We start from the raw sequence: 17,227 nt of genomic DNA on the forward strand, positions 1-17,227 counted from the left end.
TTCACCATGTTGGTCAGGCTGGTATCGAATTCCTGAAATCGTGATCCTCCCACCTCGGCCTCCCAAAGTGCTGGGATTACAGGTGCGAGGTGCCGCACCCAGCAAGAAGGATATTTTATTTATTTACTTATTTTTTGTTGAGACAGAGTCTCGCTGTGTCGCCCAGACTGGAGTGCAGTGGCCGGATCTCAGCTCACTGCAAGCTCCGCCTCCCGGGTTCACGCCATTCTCCTGCCTCAGCCTCTCGAGTAGCTGGGACTACAGGCACCCGCCACCTCGCCCGGCTAGTGTGTTTGTATTTTTTTAGTAGAGACGGGGTTTCACCATGTTAGCCAGGATCGTCTCGATCTCCTGACCTCGTGATCCGCCCGTCTTGGCCTCCCAAAGCGCTGGGATTATAGGTGCGAGGTGCCACACCCAGCAAGAAGGATATTTTAAAGGACACAAATACACTGACAGATGAACAGATACACAGGATGAGGTCTGCAAGGAGCCTGAGGGCAGGGGCTTCTGTCCCTGTGGAACTGGGGTGTGTACCACCCTCCCGGAAGGTGGATGAGTTCTCATTCACCCTTCCGTCCTCATGTACAGCTCTCTGGAAGCTCCCTGAGCCCTTTCGTTTTGTGTGTGTGTGTGTGTGATTGAGTCTCACTCTGTTGCCAAGCTGGAGTACAGTGGCACGATCTCGGCTCACTGCAACCTCTACCTTACAGGTTCAAGCGATTCTCCTGCCTCAGCCTGTTGAGTAGCTGGGATTATAGGTGTGCGCCACCACGCCTGGCTAATTTTTGTACTTTTACTAGAGATGGGGTTTCACCATGTGGGTCAGGCTGGTCTCGAACTCCTGACCTAGTGGTCAGCCCAACTCGGCCTCACAAAGTGCTGGGATTACAGGCGTGAGCCACCACGCCTGGCTCCCCCACCCGGCTTTTTTCTTTTTCTTTTTCTTTTTGAGACAGAGTTTTGCTCTTGTCACTCAGGCTGGAGTGCAGTAGTGCGATCTCTGCTCACTGCAACCTCTGCCTCCCGGATTCAAGCGTTTGTCCTGCAAATCAACCTCCTTGAGTAGATGGGACTGCAGGTGTGCTAAAAACACCTGGTTAATTTTGTCTGTTTATTTTTACTTTTTTGAGACAGAATTTTGCTCTTCTTGCCTGGGCTGGAGTGCAATGGCGCAATCTCAGCTCACTGCAACCTCCACCTCCTGGGTTTAAGCAATTCTCCTGCCTCAGCCTCCCGAAGTAGCTGGGACAACAGGCACCTGCCACCACGCCCAGATAATTTTTTTTCATTTTTAGTTGAGACACAATTTCACCATGTTGGCCAGGCTGATCTTGAACTCCCAACCTCAGGTGATCCACCCACCTCGGCCTCCCAAAGTGCTGGGATGACAGGCACTAGCCGCCCTCCCGGCCTCTTTTAGGGTTTTAATAGCGGCTTCATTAAATAGACATGATTCACAATCATAAAGAAATGTAGCCGGGCGCGGTGGCTCACGCCTGTAATCCAGCACTTTGGGAGCCGAGACGGGCGGATCACGAGGTCAGGAGATCGGACAATCCTGGCTAACCCGGTAAAACCCGTCTCTACTAAAAATACAAAAAACTAGCTGGGCGAGGTGGCGGGCGCCTGTAGTCCCAGCTAGTCCGGAGGCTGAGGCAGGAGAATGGCGTAAACCCGGGAGGCGGAGCTTGCAGTGAGCTGAGATCGGGCCACTGCACTCCAGCCTGGGCGACAGAGAGAGACTCCGTTTGAAAAAAAAAAAAAAAAGAAAGAAATGTAACTGGGCCAAAAATTAGTACGATCTCATATGAATAGACTGACTAGGGAGCCAGGCAGGGCCTGTCTGTCCAGATTCCTCGTGGTCTCTCTGTGCAGCTTTCCTTCCTCCAGGGTATGGGGCGTGACCCGCTCTGGAATGAGGTCTTTAGGCTCCCAATCAGATGACAGTCCTGCCTTGGGCAGTGAAAAGAGGACAGAAAGACAGAGAGATTCTGTTTCCCTAGGCCTTCGCCTGAGGACTAAAGAACCCATATTTAGGCTGGGCGCCGTGGCTCTCGCCTGTAATCCCAACACTTTGGGAGGCCGAAGCGGGCAGATTACGAGGTCAGGAGATCAAGACCATCCTGGCCAACATGGTGAAACTGTCTCTACTAAAAACACAAAAATTAGCCGGGTGTGGTGGCGGGCGGCTGTAGTCCCAGCTACTTGGGAGGCTGAAGCAGGAGAATTGCTTGAACCCAGGAGGCAGAGGTTGCAGTGAGCAGGCTGGTGCACTGGCTCACACCTGTAATTCCAGCACTTTGGTAGGCCAAGGAGGGCGGATCACCTGAAGTCAGTAGTTTGAGACCAGCCTGGCCAACATGGCGAAACCCAGTCTCTATTAAAAATACAAAAATGAGCTGGAGGTGGTGGCGGGCAGCTGTAATCCCAGCTACTCGGGCAGCTAAGGCAGGAGAATTGCTTGAACCCAAGAGGCAGAGGTTGCAGTGAGCTGAGATTGCACCATTGCATTCCAGCCTGGGCAACAGAGCGAAACTCCATCTCAAAAAAAAAAAAAAAAATCAGGTCACTGCAGTGGCAGAAGTTGCAGTGAGCTGAGATCGCGCCACTGCATTCCAGCCTGGGCGACACAGCAAGACTCCATCTTGGGTGGGGGGAAAGAAATCACAAGAACGGCCGGGCGCAGTGGCTCAAGCCTTAATCCCAGCACTTTGTGAGGCCGAGACGGGCGGATCACGAGGTCAGGAGTTCAAGACCTCCTGGCGAACACGGTGAAACCCTGTCTCTACTAAAAATACAAAACTAGCCGGGCGAGTGGCGGCGCCTGTAGTTCCAGCTACTCGGGAGCTGAGGCAGAGAAATGGCGTAACCCGGGAGGCGGAGCTGCAGTGAGCTGAGATCCGGCCACTGCACTCCAGCCTGGGCCACAGAGTGATACTCCGTCTCAAAAAAAAAAAAAAAGAAATCACAAGAACTGCCGAAACTGTTTGCACCAGCTTCCAGTGCTGGCACACGATGTTCTATTACTCACCGATTCCTTTACTGTCCCCAATAGAATGCATGAATACGGCCGTGCGCAGTGGCTCAAGCCTGTAATCCAGCACTTTGGGAGGCCGAACGACGCGATCACGAGGTCAGGAGATCGAGACCATCCTGGCTAACACGGTGAAACCCCGTCTCTACTAAAAATAAAAAAAACTAGCCGGGCGAGGTGGCGGGCGCCTGTAGTCCCACTCTACTCTGGGAGGCTGAGGCAGGAGAATGGCGTAAACCCGGGAGGCGAGCTTGCAGTGAGCTGAGATCCGGCCACTGCACTCCAGTCTGGCGACAGAGCGAGACTCCGCCTCAAAAAAAAAAAAAAAAGAAATGCATGAATACATCCTCCGAAGATATGGAGCCACCATGCCCAGCAGTTCCCTTTTTTTTTTGAGATGGAATCTTGCTCTGTCTCCCAGGCTGGTGTGTAATGGGGTGATCTCAGCTCACTGCAACCTCTGCTCCCTGTGTTCAAGCCATTCTCCTGCTTCCGCCTCCCCAGTAGCTGGGATTACAGGCGCCCACCACCACGCCTGACTAATTTTTGTATTTTTAGTAGAGGTGGAATTTCACCATATTGGCCAGGCTGGTCTCAAACTCCTGACCTCAAGGGATCTGTCCTCCTCGGCCTCCCAAAGTGCTGGGATTATAGGCGTGAACCACTGTACCCGGTCCCCACCCCACCCCACCCCCTTTGTTTTTGAGACCGTGTGTCCCTCTTTTGCCAAGTCTGGAGTGCAGTGGCGCGATCTCAGCCCACTGCAGCCTCTGCCTCCTGGACTCAAGTCATTCTGTCTCAGCCTCCCAAGTAGCTGGGATTACAGGTGCCTTCCACCACGTCCGGTTAATTAATTAATTAATTTTTTGAGACGGAGTCTCACGGAGTGCAGTGGCACGATCTTGGCTCACTGCAAGCTCCACCTCCTGAGTTCACGCCATTTTCCTGCCTCAGCCTCCCAAGTAGCTGGGACTACAGGTGCCCACCACCACGCCCAGCTAATTTTTTGTATTTTTAGTAGAGACGGGGTTTCACCGTGTTAGCCAGGATGGTCTTGATCTCCTGACCTCGTGATCTGCCTGCCTCGGCCTCCCAAAATGCTGGGATTACAGGTATGAGCCACCGCCCCTGGCCTAATTTGCTGGTCTCCGACTCCTCACCTCATGTGATCTGTCCCTCTCGGCCTCCCAAAGTGCTGGGATTACCAGTGTGAACCACTGCACCCATCCTCCCTGCCCCACCCTTGGCTTTTTTTTTTTTTTTTTTTTTGAGACGGAGTCTCGCTGTGTCGCCCCGGCTGGAGTGCAGTGGCGCAATCTCAGCTCACTGCAAGCTCCGCCTCCTGGGTTCACGCCATTCTCCCGCCTCAGCCTCCGAGTAGCTGGGACTACAGGCGCCCGCCACCTCGCCCAGCTAGTATTTTTCTTTTTGTATTTTTAGTAGAGACGGGGTTTCACCATGTTAGCCAGGATGGTCTTGATCTCCTGACCTCGTAATCAACCCGCCTCGGCCTCCCAAAGTGCTGGGATTACAGGCTTGAGCCACCGCGCCTGGCCTTTTTTTTTTTTTTGAGATGGAGTCTCGCTCTGTCGCCCAGGCTGGAGTGCAGTGGCCGGATCTCAGCTCACTGCAAGCTCCGCCTCCCGGGTTCACGCCATTCTCCTGCCTCAGCCTCCGAGTAGCTGGGACTACAGGCGCCCGCCACCGCCCGGCTAGTTTTTTGTACTTTTTAGTAGAGAGGGTTTCACCGTGTTAGCCAGGATGGTCTCGATCTCCTGACCTTGTGATCTGCCCGTCTCGGCCTCCCAAAGTGCTGGGATTACAGGCTTGAGCCACCGCGCACGGCCTTTTTTTTTTTTTTTTTTTTTTTTGAGACGGAGTCTCGCTCTGCCGCCCAGGCTGGAGTGCAGTGGCCGGTCTCAGCTCACTGCAAGCTCCGCCTCCTGGTTTACGCCATTCTCCTGCCTCAGCCTCCCAAGCAGCTGGGACTACAGGCGCCCGCCATGTCGCCCGGCTAGTTTTTTGTATTTTTAGTAGAGACGGGGTTTCACCATGTTAGCAGGATGGTCTCGATCTCCTGACCTCGTGATCCGCCCGTCTCGGCCTCCCAAAGTGCTGGGATTACAGGCTTGAGCCACCGCGCCCGGCCTTTTTTTTTTTTTTAAGATGAGTGTCTGACTATATTGCTCTGGCTGGCTTTTATCTCCTGGGCTCAAGAGATTCTTCCTAAACTTTGGGATTTTACAGGTGTCAGCCATCCTGCCCCACCAGGATATAAGTCATTTGTCAGATATAGGTATTGTAAATATCTTACCCCAGTTTTTTTGTTTTGTTTTGTTTGAGACAGAGTCTTGGTCTGTAGCCCAGGCTACAGTGCAGTGGCGCTATCTCAGCTCACTACAACCTCTGCCTCCTGGGTTCACGAGATACTTCTGCCTCAGCCTCCCAAGTAGCTGGGATTACAGGCACATGCCACCACGCCCGGCTAATTTTTGTATTTTTAGTAGAGACGGGGTTTCACCATATTAGCCAGGCTAGTCTCAAACTCTTGACCTCATTATCCACCCGCCTTGGCCTCCCAAAGTGCTGGGATTACAGGTGTGAGCCACCGCACCTGGCCCATCTTACCCCAGTTTTTATTGCTGTTACTTTCTCTCTCTTTTTTTTTTTTTTTTAGCCGGAGTCTTGCTCTGTTGCCAGGCTGGAGTGCAGTGGCGCCATCTTGGCTAACTGCAACCTCTGCCTTCCGGGTTCAAGTGATTCTCCTGTCTCAGCCTCCCAAGTTGCTGGGATTACAGATGCCTACCGTCACACCCAGCTAATTTTTGTATTTTTAGTAGAGACGGGGTTTCACCATGTTGGCCTGGCTGGTCTCGAACTCCTGACCTCAAGTGATCTTCCCGCTTTGGCCTTTCATTTTTTTTTTTTTAAAAGAAAGCCACCTGAAGAGAAATGTTTATTTTATTTTATTATTATTATTATTATTTTTTTTTTTTTATTTTTATTTTTTTTTTGTTGAGACGGAGTCTCGCTCTGTCGCCCAGGCTGGAGTGCAGTGGCCGGATCTCAGCTCACTGCAAGCTCCGCCTCCCGGGTTTACGCCATTCTCCTGCCTCAGCCTCCGTATTATTATTTTTTTTAAAAGAAAGCCACCTGAAGAGAAATGTTTATTCTGGCCTTTCAAAGTGCTGGGATTACAGGTGTGAGCCACCACGCCTGGCAAGCTTCTAGTTTTTTTTTTTTTTTTTTTTACAATCTCAGTGATGTATCTCGGAGGGCAGGGACTCAGTATATCTCATTTACTGCTGCATGCCCAGCGCCCCTTACCATGCCTGGCACACAATGGGCCCTCGACAAATGTTTATTAAGTGAATGACAATGTCGTAGTCTTGTCTCTGGCCTCATTTTCTTCCTGTGGGTATGTTAATCTCTGTCTTGCCCATTTCACAGGATGTTGTGAGGCTGCAGGAACCACAGGATCCGTTCCCCCACCCGCCCGGGCATTGGGTTTGGAAGCTCTCAGGACGCGTCAGCTTTTACATTCAGGAAAGGCGGAGCTCCAGTCTTCCCCGAGAACTTGCCGGCTAAGCTCCACGTGGGCGCCCAGCCCACATCCAGCCACGCCCACATCTGTCAGCTGATGGGAGGGTCAGGACCAGCCTCTAAGGGCGTGGCTAGAGCCCAGAAAGAGGAAGAAGGTGGAGTTCCGGAGGTCACTGACCAATGAAAGCGCAGGTCTTTGGGCCGGAAAAGGCGGGGCCGCGCGCCAGAGAAGGTGGTGCCACATTTCCATTGGGCTACCTGTCGTCGTCAGGGAAACGCAGCGTCTCCCCGCCAGGGAGGTGGAGGGGCGGGGCTTCCTGGGAGGTGGGGCTTCCGAGGCCGGCTCTGCTGGGATCGGGCGCTCGCGGTCAGCTGACCTGCCGCCATCTTGTCCGCCATTTGCAAGTGGCCCGGAGCAAGATCGCGGCACCTGCCGAGCGGGTTGCCACCTCTGCGGCGGTCTTTGGACCCCGCCGCCGCCCTGGCCTGGGAGCCTGCCCCGCCGCAGCGGCCGGCAGCGCAGCGCTCCGCGGGCGGCAGGCGCGGGCCCCAGGCCCCCTCACGGCGCCCAGCCGCGGGCCTCCCGGGGCAAAAGCCCGTGGGCCGCCGCGATGGCCCTCAAGATGGTGAAGGGCAGTATCGACCGCATGTTCGACAAGAATTTGCAGGACTTGGTCCGCGGCATCCGTAACCACAAGGAGGACGAGGTGAGCCCGGCACGCCAAGGGGCGGCTCGGCCTGGTCACCGCCCCAGCCCCGGGCCCAGCGCTGCTCACTGGGCCTGCTCGGCCCGGGCTCTGTCTTAGTTCGAGGTCCCGCTCTGGGCCCCGGCCCTGCCTGGCCTGGGCCTGGGGCGCCGCCCTCGTCTTCGGTCCCTCAGCCTCAGTTTACCCCCGAGGGGCGAAGGCCTTGGAGCAGCACATCTAGGGTCCCCGCTTCATCGGATCACCGCGGGGAAGCGCTGTTCAAAATGCAATGCCCTGAGCCCCGCCGATGCGTGCTCTCCCCCTGGACATTCAGTTTACTTGCTCAGAGGGAGATTCGGGCCCGTCTCCCCCTTGGCTCGGGTGACCCTCCCAAGAGACTTGCGAGGTCCCTGAGCAGAGCTTCTCCAAATTGAGTGTGTTTCCGAATCACCGATTAAAAATGCAGGGGCCCGGGCCCCGCCCCCGGACCCTCCCTGGAGACCGGGGCAGGGGGTCCTGGGCCGCCCCTGGAGAAACTCCTTCTTCCTTCTGGGTAGTGTAAATGCGTGTCCAGGTCGATGTCTGGGGCCTGGCTCGGAACCCGGCAGGGGCTTGGGGTCTTGCTTCCAGTGTCCCGGTTCCCAGGAAGGCGGGGCTGCTGCCAGGAGGGAGGGAGGACAGCGGCATCCTAAGCCCGAGTGAGCTGGCAGCCTGGGGGAACCTGGAATGGGGAAGCTGACTTCAAGTAGGAACCTGAAAGCCAGCGCGAGGAAATGGTTTTCCAGAAGTAAAATTACAACTAATGGGGATCGTTTCCTTCCCGCTTCTCCCTTCCCCCAACCTGTGACCTAGATTGGAAAAGAATGGGCACAGTGGCCACCAAGTGTCTTGCTTCCTTGAAGGATAGCCATGCAGCCCTTGGGCAGTTTGGACACTTAGAAAGTGTCCTACCTGAGGGACTGCCTGCCTGCTTCCCTGCGTGGACAGCAAGGCCGGCCTGAAGGAGACCCGCCGTCTGATACCGCACCAGTCCCAGTACCAGAGGCTGTGTCCGGGACGAGGTGCCCAGGAGGGCAGGGAAGTGAAGGAGTTTGCTTGCAGGCTCCATGTCCCTCCGCCCATGTCCCTCTTCCTGGGAACCCGAGCTCTTGCCATATTGTTACACCTTTACACTTTTCTGGAAGTGGTATGGCTTCGCCTGCCCCCACCTTAATGAGGTCATTTTTGTTCCTTTCCACCCCCCTTACCTTTGGCCTCCTTGGTTTTCATCATCTCAGAAGCTCTCGGGAACTGCTTTGGTTACAATGTGTAACTAACTGGAGTAATGTTCAGATTCTTTGTGAGTTGAAAGCTGGCTGATGGGCCTGGTTTTTTCTGTACTGAGCGTGGTTCACCAGATTGAAAGTGTGGTTTGCTTCCTGAGAGGCCTTTTTCTGCACGGGCAGGATCTCCCAGTGCCCGTCCCTGTCCCCGTCAGCACGTGTCACTGAGCAGTGTGTTCTGGAATCCTGAGGATGGGCTGGCGGGGGAGGCGGGTTTGTCCGGTGGAGGACCACACCTCCAGTCTGGGGCGGGGTCTTCAGGGGGATGTGCCTGTCTTCAGTGGGAAGCCCCGAGCCTGGGTTTCTTCCTTTGGAATTGGTGTGAGTTGATAGCGCCTTCCCTACAAGCATGGGCCCCTTCAAGGGGGTATTGGTGGTGGAAACTTTTTTTTTTTTTTTTTGGAGACAGAGTTTTGCTCTTGTTGCCTAGGCCGGAGTGCAAAGGTGTGATCTTGGCTCACCACAACCTTCGCCTCCCAGGTTCAAGCGATTCTCCTGCCCCAGCCTCCTGAGTAGCTGGGATTACAGGCAGGCACCACCACGCCCAGCTATTTTTTTTTTTTTTTAATTTTGTATCTTTAGTAGAGATGGGGTTTCACCATGTTGGTCAGGCTGGTCTTGAACTCCTGACCTCAGGGGATCTGCCCGCCTCAGCCTCCCAAAGTGTTAGGATTGCAGGTGTGAGCCACCGCACCCGGCTGGGAAACTTTTTTTTTTTTTTTTTTTTTGAGGCGGAGTCTTGCTCTGTCGCCCAGGCTGGAGTGCAGTGGCCGGATCTCAGCTCACTGCAAGCTCCGCCTCCCGGGTTCCCGCCATTCTCCTGCCTCAGCCTCCCGAGTAGCTGGGACTACAGGTGCCCGCCACCTCGCCCCGCTAGTTTTTTGTATTTTTAGTAGAGACAGGGTTTCACTGTGTTCGCCAGGATGGTCTCGATCTCCTGACCTCGTGATCCGCCCGTCTCGGCCTCCCAAAGTGCTGGGATTACAGGCTTGAGCCACCGCGCCCGGCCGGGAAACATTTTTAAAACGGCGCAGCGCTGTTCTTGAAAGTCCCAGACTTCCTCATGGGCTCTGCCATTGGCCAGTGGGTGATTTCAGGCAGGACGTGCGGTGTCTGGGGACCCTGGCTTTCTCACCAGAAGACCATTGTTGTGGCCCAGAGGGTCGTAGCTCAGGTGTTCATGTCTGATTCTGGATGTTGTCTGCAGCTGCCGGAGTCTCCTGATTGGAGAGCAGCAAATGACTGTTCAGTGACAGTTCTAGTCGTCCCCCCAGCACCCGCACTCACTCTAAAAAAGCAGCAACCCTGCAGACCGTATGTTGTGGGTTCTTCCCTCCCACCCACCGCACCCGGAATGAAGACTCTAGACGGTGTGTGTTTTCTGCAGCAGTATAGTTTCCAAAAAAAGTTTCCATTTCGTAATAGATTTTCCCCTAAAACTTGAGCGTGGCATCATGGAAGCGAGGCTCAGCAATGACTTTGAAAGCGGCGTGGAAAGGCAGCGCAATGGAGTGGAGATGGCGTGAGGTTTGGGAGATCCGAGTCCAGGTGCTTGGCTGAGTGGCTGACTTCCTGGGGCGGCCCATGGAGAGCCCCCTGGTCTGTCTCCTTCTGTGTAAGTGGGGATGACAGTCACCTGCCTCCTTGCTGAATGATGCTGAGGATGCTGCAGTGAAACGCGGTTTCCTGGAAGCACCAGAGCGCTGAGGTTGTCTAGTTCACTGTTTTCCAGACCTCAGGCTGTGACCTCTTTGTGGGTTGTAAATTCGATTTAATGGGTTATGCTAGGTAAGAAAAAGGAAAAGAAACTAGAAAAGACCAGGGTGCAGGCACATACAGTAACTGTTCTGTCCTGAAACTTTGATTTCTGCATGTGATACTTGTGTGCACGTGTGAACCTATCGGGTTCCCATGCAAAACCCATTCAGATGAGTCCTTTTAAAAAGCATGAGAAGTAGTGGTCTCATTTGTACGTGTCTTGGTCCACTTGAGGGTGTCCTCAGTTTCTAAAGCTCGGTAGAACTGGCACAAAAGCCAAACGACTTTTAACACTTAATTCTCACAAGTCCTTTTCATAGTTTTGGAAACGTTTTCTCCATTTTTTTTTTTCTTGTTTTGAGACTAAGTCTCTCTCTGTCACCAGGCTGGAGTGCAGTGGCACCATCTTGGCTCACTGCAAACTTCGCCTTCCAGGTTCGAGTGACTCAATCTCCTAAGTAGCTGGGACTGCAGATGCGCACCACCACACCCAGCTGATTTTTGTATTTTTTTTTTTTTTTTTTTTTTTTTTGAGACGGAGTCTGGCTCTCTCGCCCAGGCTGGAGTGCAGTGGCCGGATCTCAGCTCACTGCAAGCTCCGCCTCCCGGGTTCACGCCATTCTCCTGCCTCCGCCTCCCAAGTAGCTGGGACTACAGGCGCCCGCCTCGTCGCCCGGCTAGTTTTTTGTATTCTTTAGTAGAGACGGGGTTTCACCGTATTAGCCAGGATGGTCTCGATCTCCTGACCTTGTGATCCGCCCGTCTCGGCCTCCCAAAGTGCTGGGATTACAGGCTTGAGCCACCGCGCCCGGCCGATTTTTGTATTTTTAGTAGAGATGATTGTTCACTATTTTGTCCAGGATGGTCTTGATCTCCTGACCTCGTGATCTGCCCACCTTGGCCTCCCAAAGTGCTGGGATTACAGGCGTGAGCCACCACGCCCAGCCCATTTTTTCTTTTTATTATTTTTTTGTTTTGTTTTGTTTTCTTCTTTTTTTTTCCAAGACGGAGTCTCGCTGTGTTACCCAGGCTGGAGTACAGTGGCACAATCTTGGCTCACTGCAACTTCCGCCTCCTGGGTTCAAGCAGTTCTCCCTGCCTCAGCCTCCCGAGCAGACTCCAACTCAAAAAAAAAAAAAGATATAAAGATATTCAATTTGAACTGAGTGTGTCTTCTCTTCTTTTAATACCATCAGTCATTCCCCTAGATCAGCGTCTGCCCCTCAGCACTGTGGATGTTGGGGCTGGATCATTCTCTGGGTAGTGCTGTTCTGGGCACTACAGGGTGCTGAGAAGCATCCCTGCCCCCACCCACTCCATGCCAGGAGCTCCTCTGGTCATGCTAGCCACAGGTGTCCCCAGACGAACGTGTCTCTTGGAGGTAGAATCAACCCCAGATTAAAAGCGCCTGAGCCCACTTGATGGTAAGAGAAGTCTCCCAGAATGCCTCAGTGCCTCCCTGTGGTCCGGGTGCCCGTGTCCCCCATGCTGTCACAGTGGTGGTAGACCGGAGGCTGTGGATTCTGGGTGTGCTTTCTTTTTCTTTTCCCCTCTGAGCCTCTTTAATGGCAAAATATGCAATGCACAGGACATTGTACAGATTTTTTTTTTTTCTTTTTTTGAGATAGGGTCTTGCTCTGTTGCCAGGCTGGAATGCAGCGGCACGGTCTTGGCTCACTACAACCTCTGCCTCCTGGGTTCAAGTGATTTTCCTGCCTCAGCCTCCCAAGTAGCTGGGATTACAGGTGCCCCCTCCTGGGTTCAAGTGATTCTCCTGCGTCAGCCTCCCAAGTAGCTGGGATTACAGGTGCCTGCCACCACACCTGGCTAATTTTTGTATTTTTAGCAGAAACGGAGTTTCACCACATTGGCCAGGCTGGTGTCGAACTCCTGACCTCAAGTAATCCACCCGCCTTGGCCTCCCAAAGTGCTGGGATGACAGGCGTGAGCCACTGCGCCTGGCCTGTACAGCTAATTATTATGGTAATGATCCTGACTTCTGTGAGTTTAATTTCCTTGGCTTGCTTGTAATTCTATCGCTTAAATGGGTGTCCCCGAACCATAGGCGTGATTGCCTAAGGTGTGTGTGCTTTGCTGCCGGCGTGGTGGGGAGCTGTCCTCGGTCCTTGCCGTGGGTGGCTGTGCTCTGTTGTTTACACACAGCTTCCCTACACGGTCTCTGGTCAGACGCGTGGGTGATTTCCCTGTGGGGTCGTTTTATGAATGGTCTCAAGCCGTGGAGGCGTGCAGCTCGCCCAGTTCTCAGGACAGCGCTCGCTCCCTGCATAGCCGCTCCCAGCAGCAAGCACGAAAGCCGCAGCCTCGCCTCCTGCACCACCAGCAGGACTAGGGTGTTTGGGGAGTGCAGCCATAGTGTCAGCTGCCCTGATTATGAACGCGGCTCACTCGTTCATGGGTGTTTAACTGCTTGCGTTCTTCCTGAAGCTTCTCTCCAGGGCTTGGGCCTCTGTCTGTTTTACTACTCTGCTGGGGTTTTCAAAAGGCAACCTCTGGGCAGAAGGCTTGGTGTGGGTGTGGAGGTGGCTTCAAGGCCGAGGCATGTGGGTCCTGGAGGGGCGTGTGGGTGGGGGTGAGCTCTGCCCTCGTAACCAGCTTCTGGGTGATGCTCACTTGCGTTGTGCCTTGGAGAGCCAGGAAGACCAGAGGGCAGGAGTGGCGACACCAGACCTGGGTGTGCTCTGGCCCAGCCCTGGCACTGTGGACATCAGGCTGGATGGTTCTTGGGGTGGGGGGTGTTAGGGCATTGCAGGGCACTGAGCAGCGTCCCCAGCCTCCACCCACTCCATGCCTAGATCTCTGCAAGTCGTGGCAACCACAGATGCCGCAGACATCGCCCAGTGTCCCCTGCGGGGACAGAGTCACCTGCTGGGAACCACTGCCCTAGGGGTTCTCGGATTGGCTGGTGGCCGACTCGTCCGCGTGGCAGTGAGACGGGCGGAAGGATGCAGGGTCCCGGGTGGCCTGGGCATCTGCCATGTGGCCCACTCTGTGCTGAGTGGTCTCTGATGCTCCTGTTAATCTGTGACGAGGGCCTGAGGACCCTCCTCCGCTCTGCCCAGGCCTCCAGCCCTCAGGGAACTGCAGTCCGGGTGGAGCCTCACGTCCTTCCTGGCATTCTGTCCTGTCCTGTGATGCTGCTGAGCCAAGGTGGTTCCTTTCTTTGAACGTTCTATCGAGATACAATTTGCCATAAAATCCGCCTGTTCTAGGGGCGAAATTCAGTGTATTTCAGTATATTTACAAATGTGCAGTGATTCAGCACAGTAAATTCAGAACAGAGAAACCTCATGCCCTGGCAACCACTGACCTGCTGTCTCTGTGGATTTGAGCCAGAAGGGTTTTGTTTGTTTGTTTGTTTTTGGAGACATAGTCTCCCTCTGTCGCGGAGGCTGGAGTGCAGTGGTGTGATCTTAGGTCACTGCAGTCTCTTCCTCCCAGGTTCAGGCAATTCTCCTGCCTCAGCCTCACGAGTAGCCAGGATTACAGGCATGCGCCACCACACCAGGCTAATTTTTGTATTTTTAGTGGAGACAGTGTTTCACTAAAAATTGGCAAGGGTGGTCTCGAACCCCTGACTTAAATTGATCTGTTTGGCCTCCCAAAGTGCTGGGATGACAGGTGTGAGCCACCATGCCCCGCCTGGACTCAGAGGGTTTTATTGGTGACTCTGCCACCCCACAGACATCCAGGCTGAGGTGAGGGGCCATGAGTTACAGGACTGAGCCCAGAGACGGGCTGGGGCTGGACTAGATGGGGCTGGCTGGGATCTGGTGCTAGATGGGGCTGTTTCTGGCCTCTGCCCTGTTGGGTGTTAGTGTGCTGCACCAGCCTCAGTCGTGGGAGTGGAGGTAGGTCCCGGTGTGGGGGCCTCGGTTCCATGCTGTCTCAACGTGACCGCGGCTACTCTGCTCCTGGGTGCAGAGGGCATTGAGCCTGTCCACAACAAGAAGATATTCCAGGACAGCGTCCCGGGCTGTAGAAAGAGCAGCGCACTCTGCAGGATAAGCTCCTTTCATGCTGCTTCTGGGGTTCTGGGGTTCAGTGGCTTTTCTGTTCGAATTTGAAGTGAGGGTGATTGTGGATGGTAACTTATCCTGGGCAGGATGGAGCACTTCGCTGGCACGTCTCCTTTCCTGACCCAGTTACTGTTGGGACTTGGAATTCTTTTTTTTTGTTGTTTTTTTGAGACGGAGTTTCACTCTTGTCGCCCGGGCTGGAGTGCGATGGCGCGATTTCGGCTCATCACAACCTCCGCCTCCCGGGTGCAAGTGATTCTCCTGCCTCAGCCTCTCGAGTAGCTGGGATTACAGGCATGTGCCACCACGCCTGGCTAATTTTGTGTTTTTAGTGGAGATGGGGGTTCCTCTATGTTGGTCAGGCTGGTCTCGAAGTCCTGACCTCAGGCAATCCACCAGCCTCGACCTCCCACAGTGCTGGGATTGCAGGTGCAGCCCCGTGCCCGGCCGCGGCAGCACCTTCATGTATTTCTCTTTTTATTGTTTTTGAGGCAGTCTTGCTCTGTTGCCCAGGCTGGAGTATAGGGCTGCGATCACGGCCCACTACAGACTTGACTTCCTGGGCTTAATCAATTCTCTTACCTCAGCCTCGTGAGTAGCTAGGACTACACGATGTGCTACCACGCCCAGCTAATTTTTTATTTTTTGATTTTTTTGAGACAGGGCCTCAAAAACCTCGTCTCTACACAAAAATACAAAAATTTGGCATGGCCGGGTGCAGTGGCTCACTCACACCTGTAATCCCAGCACTTTGGGAGGCTGAGGCCGACAGATCACGAGGTCAGGAGATCAAGACCATACTGACTTAACACAGTGAAACCCCATCTCTACAAAAAATACAAAAAATTAGCCAGGCGTGGTGGCAGGCGCCTGTAGTCCCAGCTACTGGGGAGGCTGAGGCAGGAGAATGGCGTGAACCTGGGAGACGGAGCTTGCTGTGAGCCGAGATCGCGCCACTGCCCTCCAGCCTGGGCAACAGAGTGACACTCCGTCTCAAAAAAAAAAAAAGAAAAAGAAAAGAGGCCGGGCGTGGTGGCTCACTCCTGTAGTCCCCGCACTTTGGGAGGCCTTGGCCAAAGCAGGCGGATCACCTGAGGTCAGGAGTTTGAGACCAGCCTGGCCAACATGGAGAAACCCTGTCTCTACTAAAAATGTAAAATTAGCCTGGCGTGGTGGCACATGCCTGTAATCCCAGCTACTTGGGAGGCTGAGGCAGGAGAACCACGCTGGAGCCCGGGAGGTGGAGGTTGCGGTGAGCCAAGATCGCACCATTGCACTCCAGCCTGGGCAACAAGAGCGAAACGGTTTGAAATAAGAAAAAAAAAAAACCCCTCAGAGCCCCCAGTGGGGTGAAGGGGGCCGGGCTTTGCTCTCATGAGCTGGGTGAGCTCCCAGGCCCTCAGCCTGCATGCAGCTCAGCAGTCCGGCGTCCCTCAGCCTTGCAGCCACGTGGAAAGCACCGTGGGATGTGTCGAGGGGTCTTTGAGCTGGACAACACCCGAGAATCAGTTGCTGGGGTTGTGACCAGGCGGCCTCCGTGGTCTCAAGATGCTGACTTCATTCATTGGAGGCGAAGGACGGAGAATTAGAACTTTAAAACTAGAAAAAGTGCCAGCCAGGTGTGGTGGCTCACACCTGTAATCCCAGCACTGTGGGAGGCCAAGGTAGGGGGATTACTTGAGGTCAGGAGTTCAAGGCCAGCCTGGCCAACATGGCAAAACCCCGTCTCTACTAAAAATATAGAAATTAGCCTGGTGTGGTAGTACATGCCTGTAACCTCAGCTACTGGGAAGGCTAAGGCAGGAGAATTGCTTGAACCTGGGAGGCGGAGGTTGCAGTGAGCTGAGATCACACCACTGCACTCCAGCATGGGCGACAAGAGCAAAACTCCATCTCAAAAATATATATATATGTGTGTATATATATGTAATTTAAAAACTTAGCTTAATATGGGGGCGTGCACCTGTAGTCCCAGCTGCTTGGGAGGCTGAGGCGGGAGAATCTCTTGAGCCTGGGAGGTTGAGGCTGCAGTTAGCCGTGATTAGGCCTCTGCACTTTAGCCTGTGCAATAGAGGAAGACCCTGTCTTAATAAAAGAAAAAAAAAAAGCCGGGCGTGGTGGCTCACGCCGGTAACCCCAGCACTTTGGGAGGCCGAGACAGGCAGATCATGAGGTCAAGAGATCGAGACCATCCTGGCCAACATGGTGAAACCCTGTCTCTGCTAAAAATGCAAAAATTAGCTGGGCGTGGTGGTGCATGCCTGTGATCCCAGCCACTCGGGAGGCTGAAGCAGGAGAATCACTTGAACCGAGACGCAGAGGTTGCAGTGAGCCAAGATCACGCCACTGCACTCCAGCCTGGTGACAGAGGAAGGCTCGATTAAAAAAAAAAAAGGCCGGGCGCGGTGGCTCAAGCCTGTAATCCCAGCACTTTGGGAGGCCGAGACGGGCGGATCACGAGGTCAGGAGATCGAGACCATCCTGGCTAATACGGTGAAACCCCGTCTCTACTAAAAATACAAAAACTAGCCGGGCGAGGTGGCGGCGCCTGTAGTCCCAGCTGCTTGGGAGGCTGAGGCAGGAGAATGGCGGAAACCCAGGAGGCGGAGCTTGCAGTGAGCTGAGATCTGCCACTGCACTCCAGTCCGGGCGACAGAGCGAGACTCCTCCTCAAAAAAAAAAAAAAAAAAAAAGTACCCCAGGGATTCTCCTGTGTATCTAGGGTTTAAACGGCCTGTGTTACTGTAGTCCTGAGGAGTTAGTGTATAAAGGAAATATGCATCCTGTGTTCCAAATTACATCCTAGAATTAAATAGATGCTGAAACCAGCATCAGTGTTTTAGC

At 54.0% G+C, this 17,227-nt stretch overlaps 1 protein-coding gene across 5 annotated transcripts in view; it reads left to right on the forward strand.

Moving 5' to 3' along the window:
* Positions 1-6,904: 6,904 nt before the first annotated feature.
* Positions 6,905-17,227, forward strand: part of AP3D1 (adaptor related protein complex 3 subunit delta 1) — a 53,480-nt gene continuing 43,157 nt past the window's right edge. For all 5 annotated transcript variants that reach the window (XR_004433482.1, XR_004433483.1, XM_033195172.1 and 2 more), the window contains exon 1: positions 6,905-7,287. Coding sequence is in view for 3 of the 5 variants with exons in the window: in XM_033195172.1 (XP_033051063.1) it covers positions 7,192-7,287 (96 nt within the window). In the remaining 2 variants the exon portion in view is untranslated. The remainder of the gene's footprint in view (positions 7,288-17,227) is intronic.

This window comes from Trachypithecus francoisi, unplaced genomic scaffold, assembly GCF_009764315.1.
Source record: "Trachypithecus francoisi isolate TF-2019V2 unplaced genomic scaffold, Tfra_2.0 Lachesis_group5, whole genome shotgun sequence".
In the NCBI taxonomy this organism is placed as follows: domain Eukaryota; kingdom Metazoa; phylum Chordata; class Mammalia; order Primates; family Cercopithecidae; genus Trachypithecus; species Trachypithecus francoisi.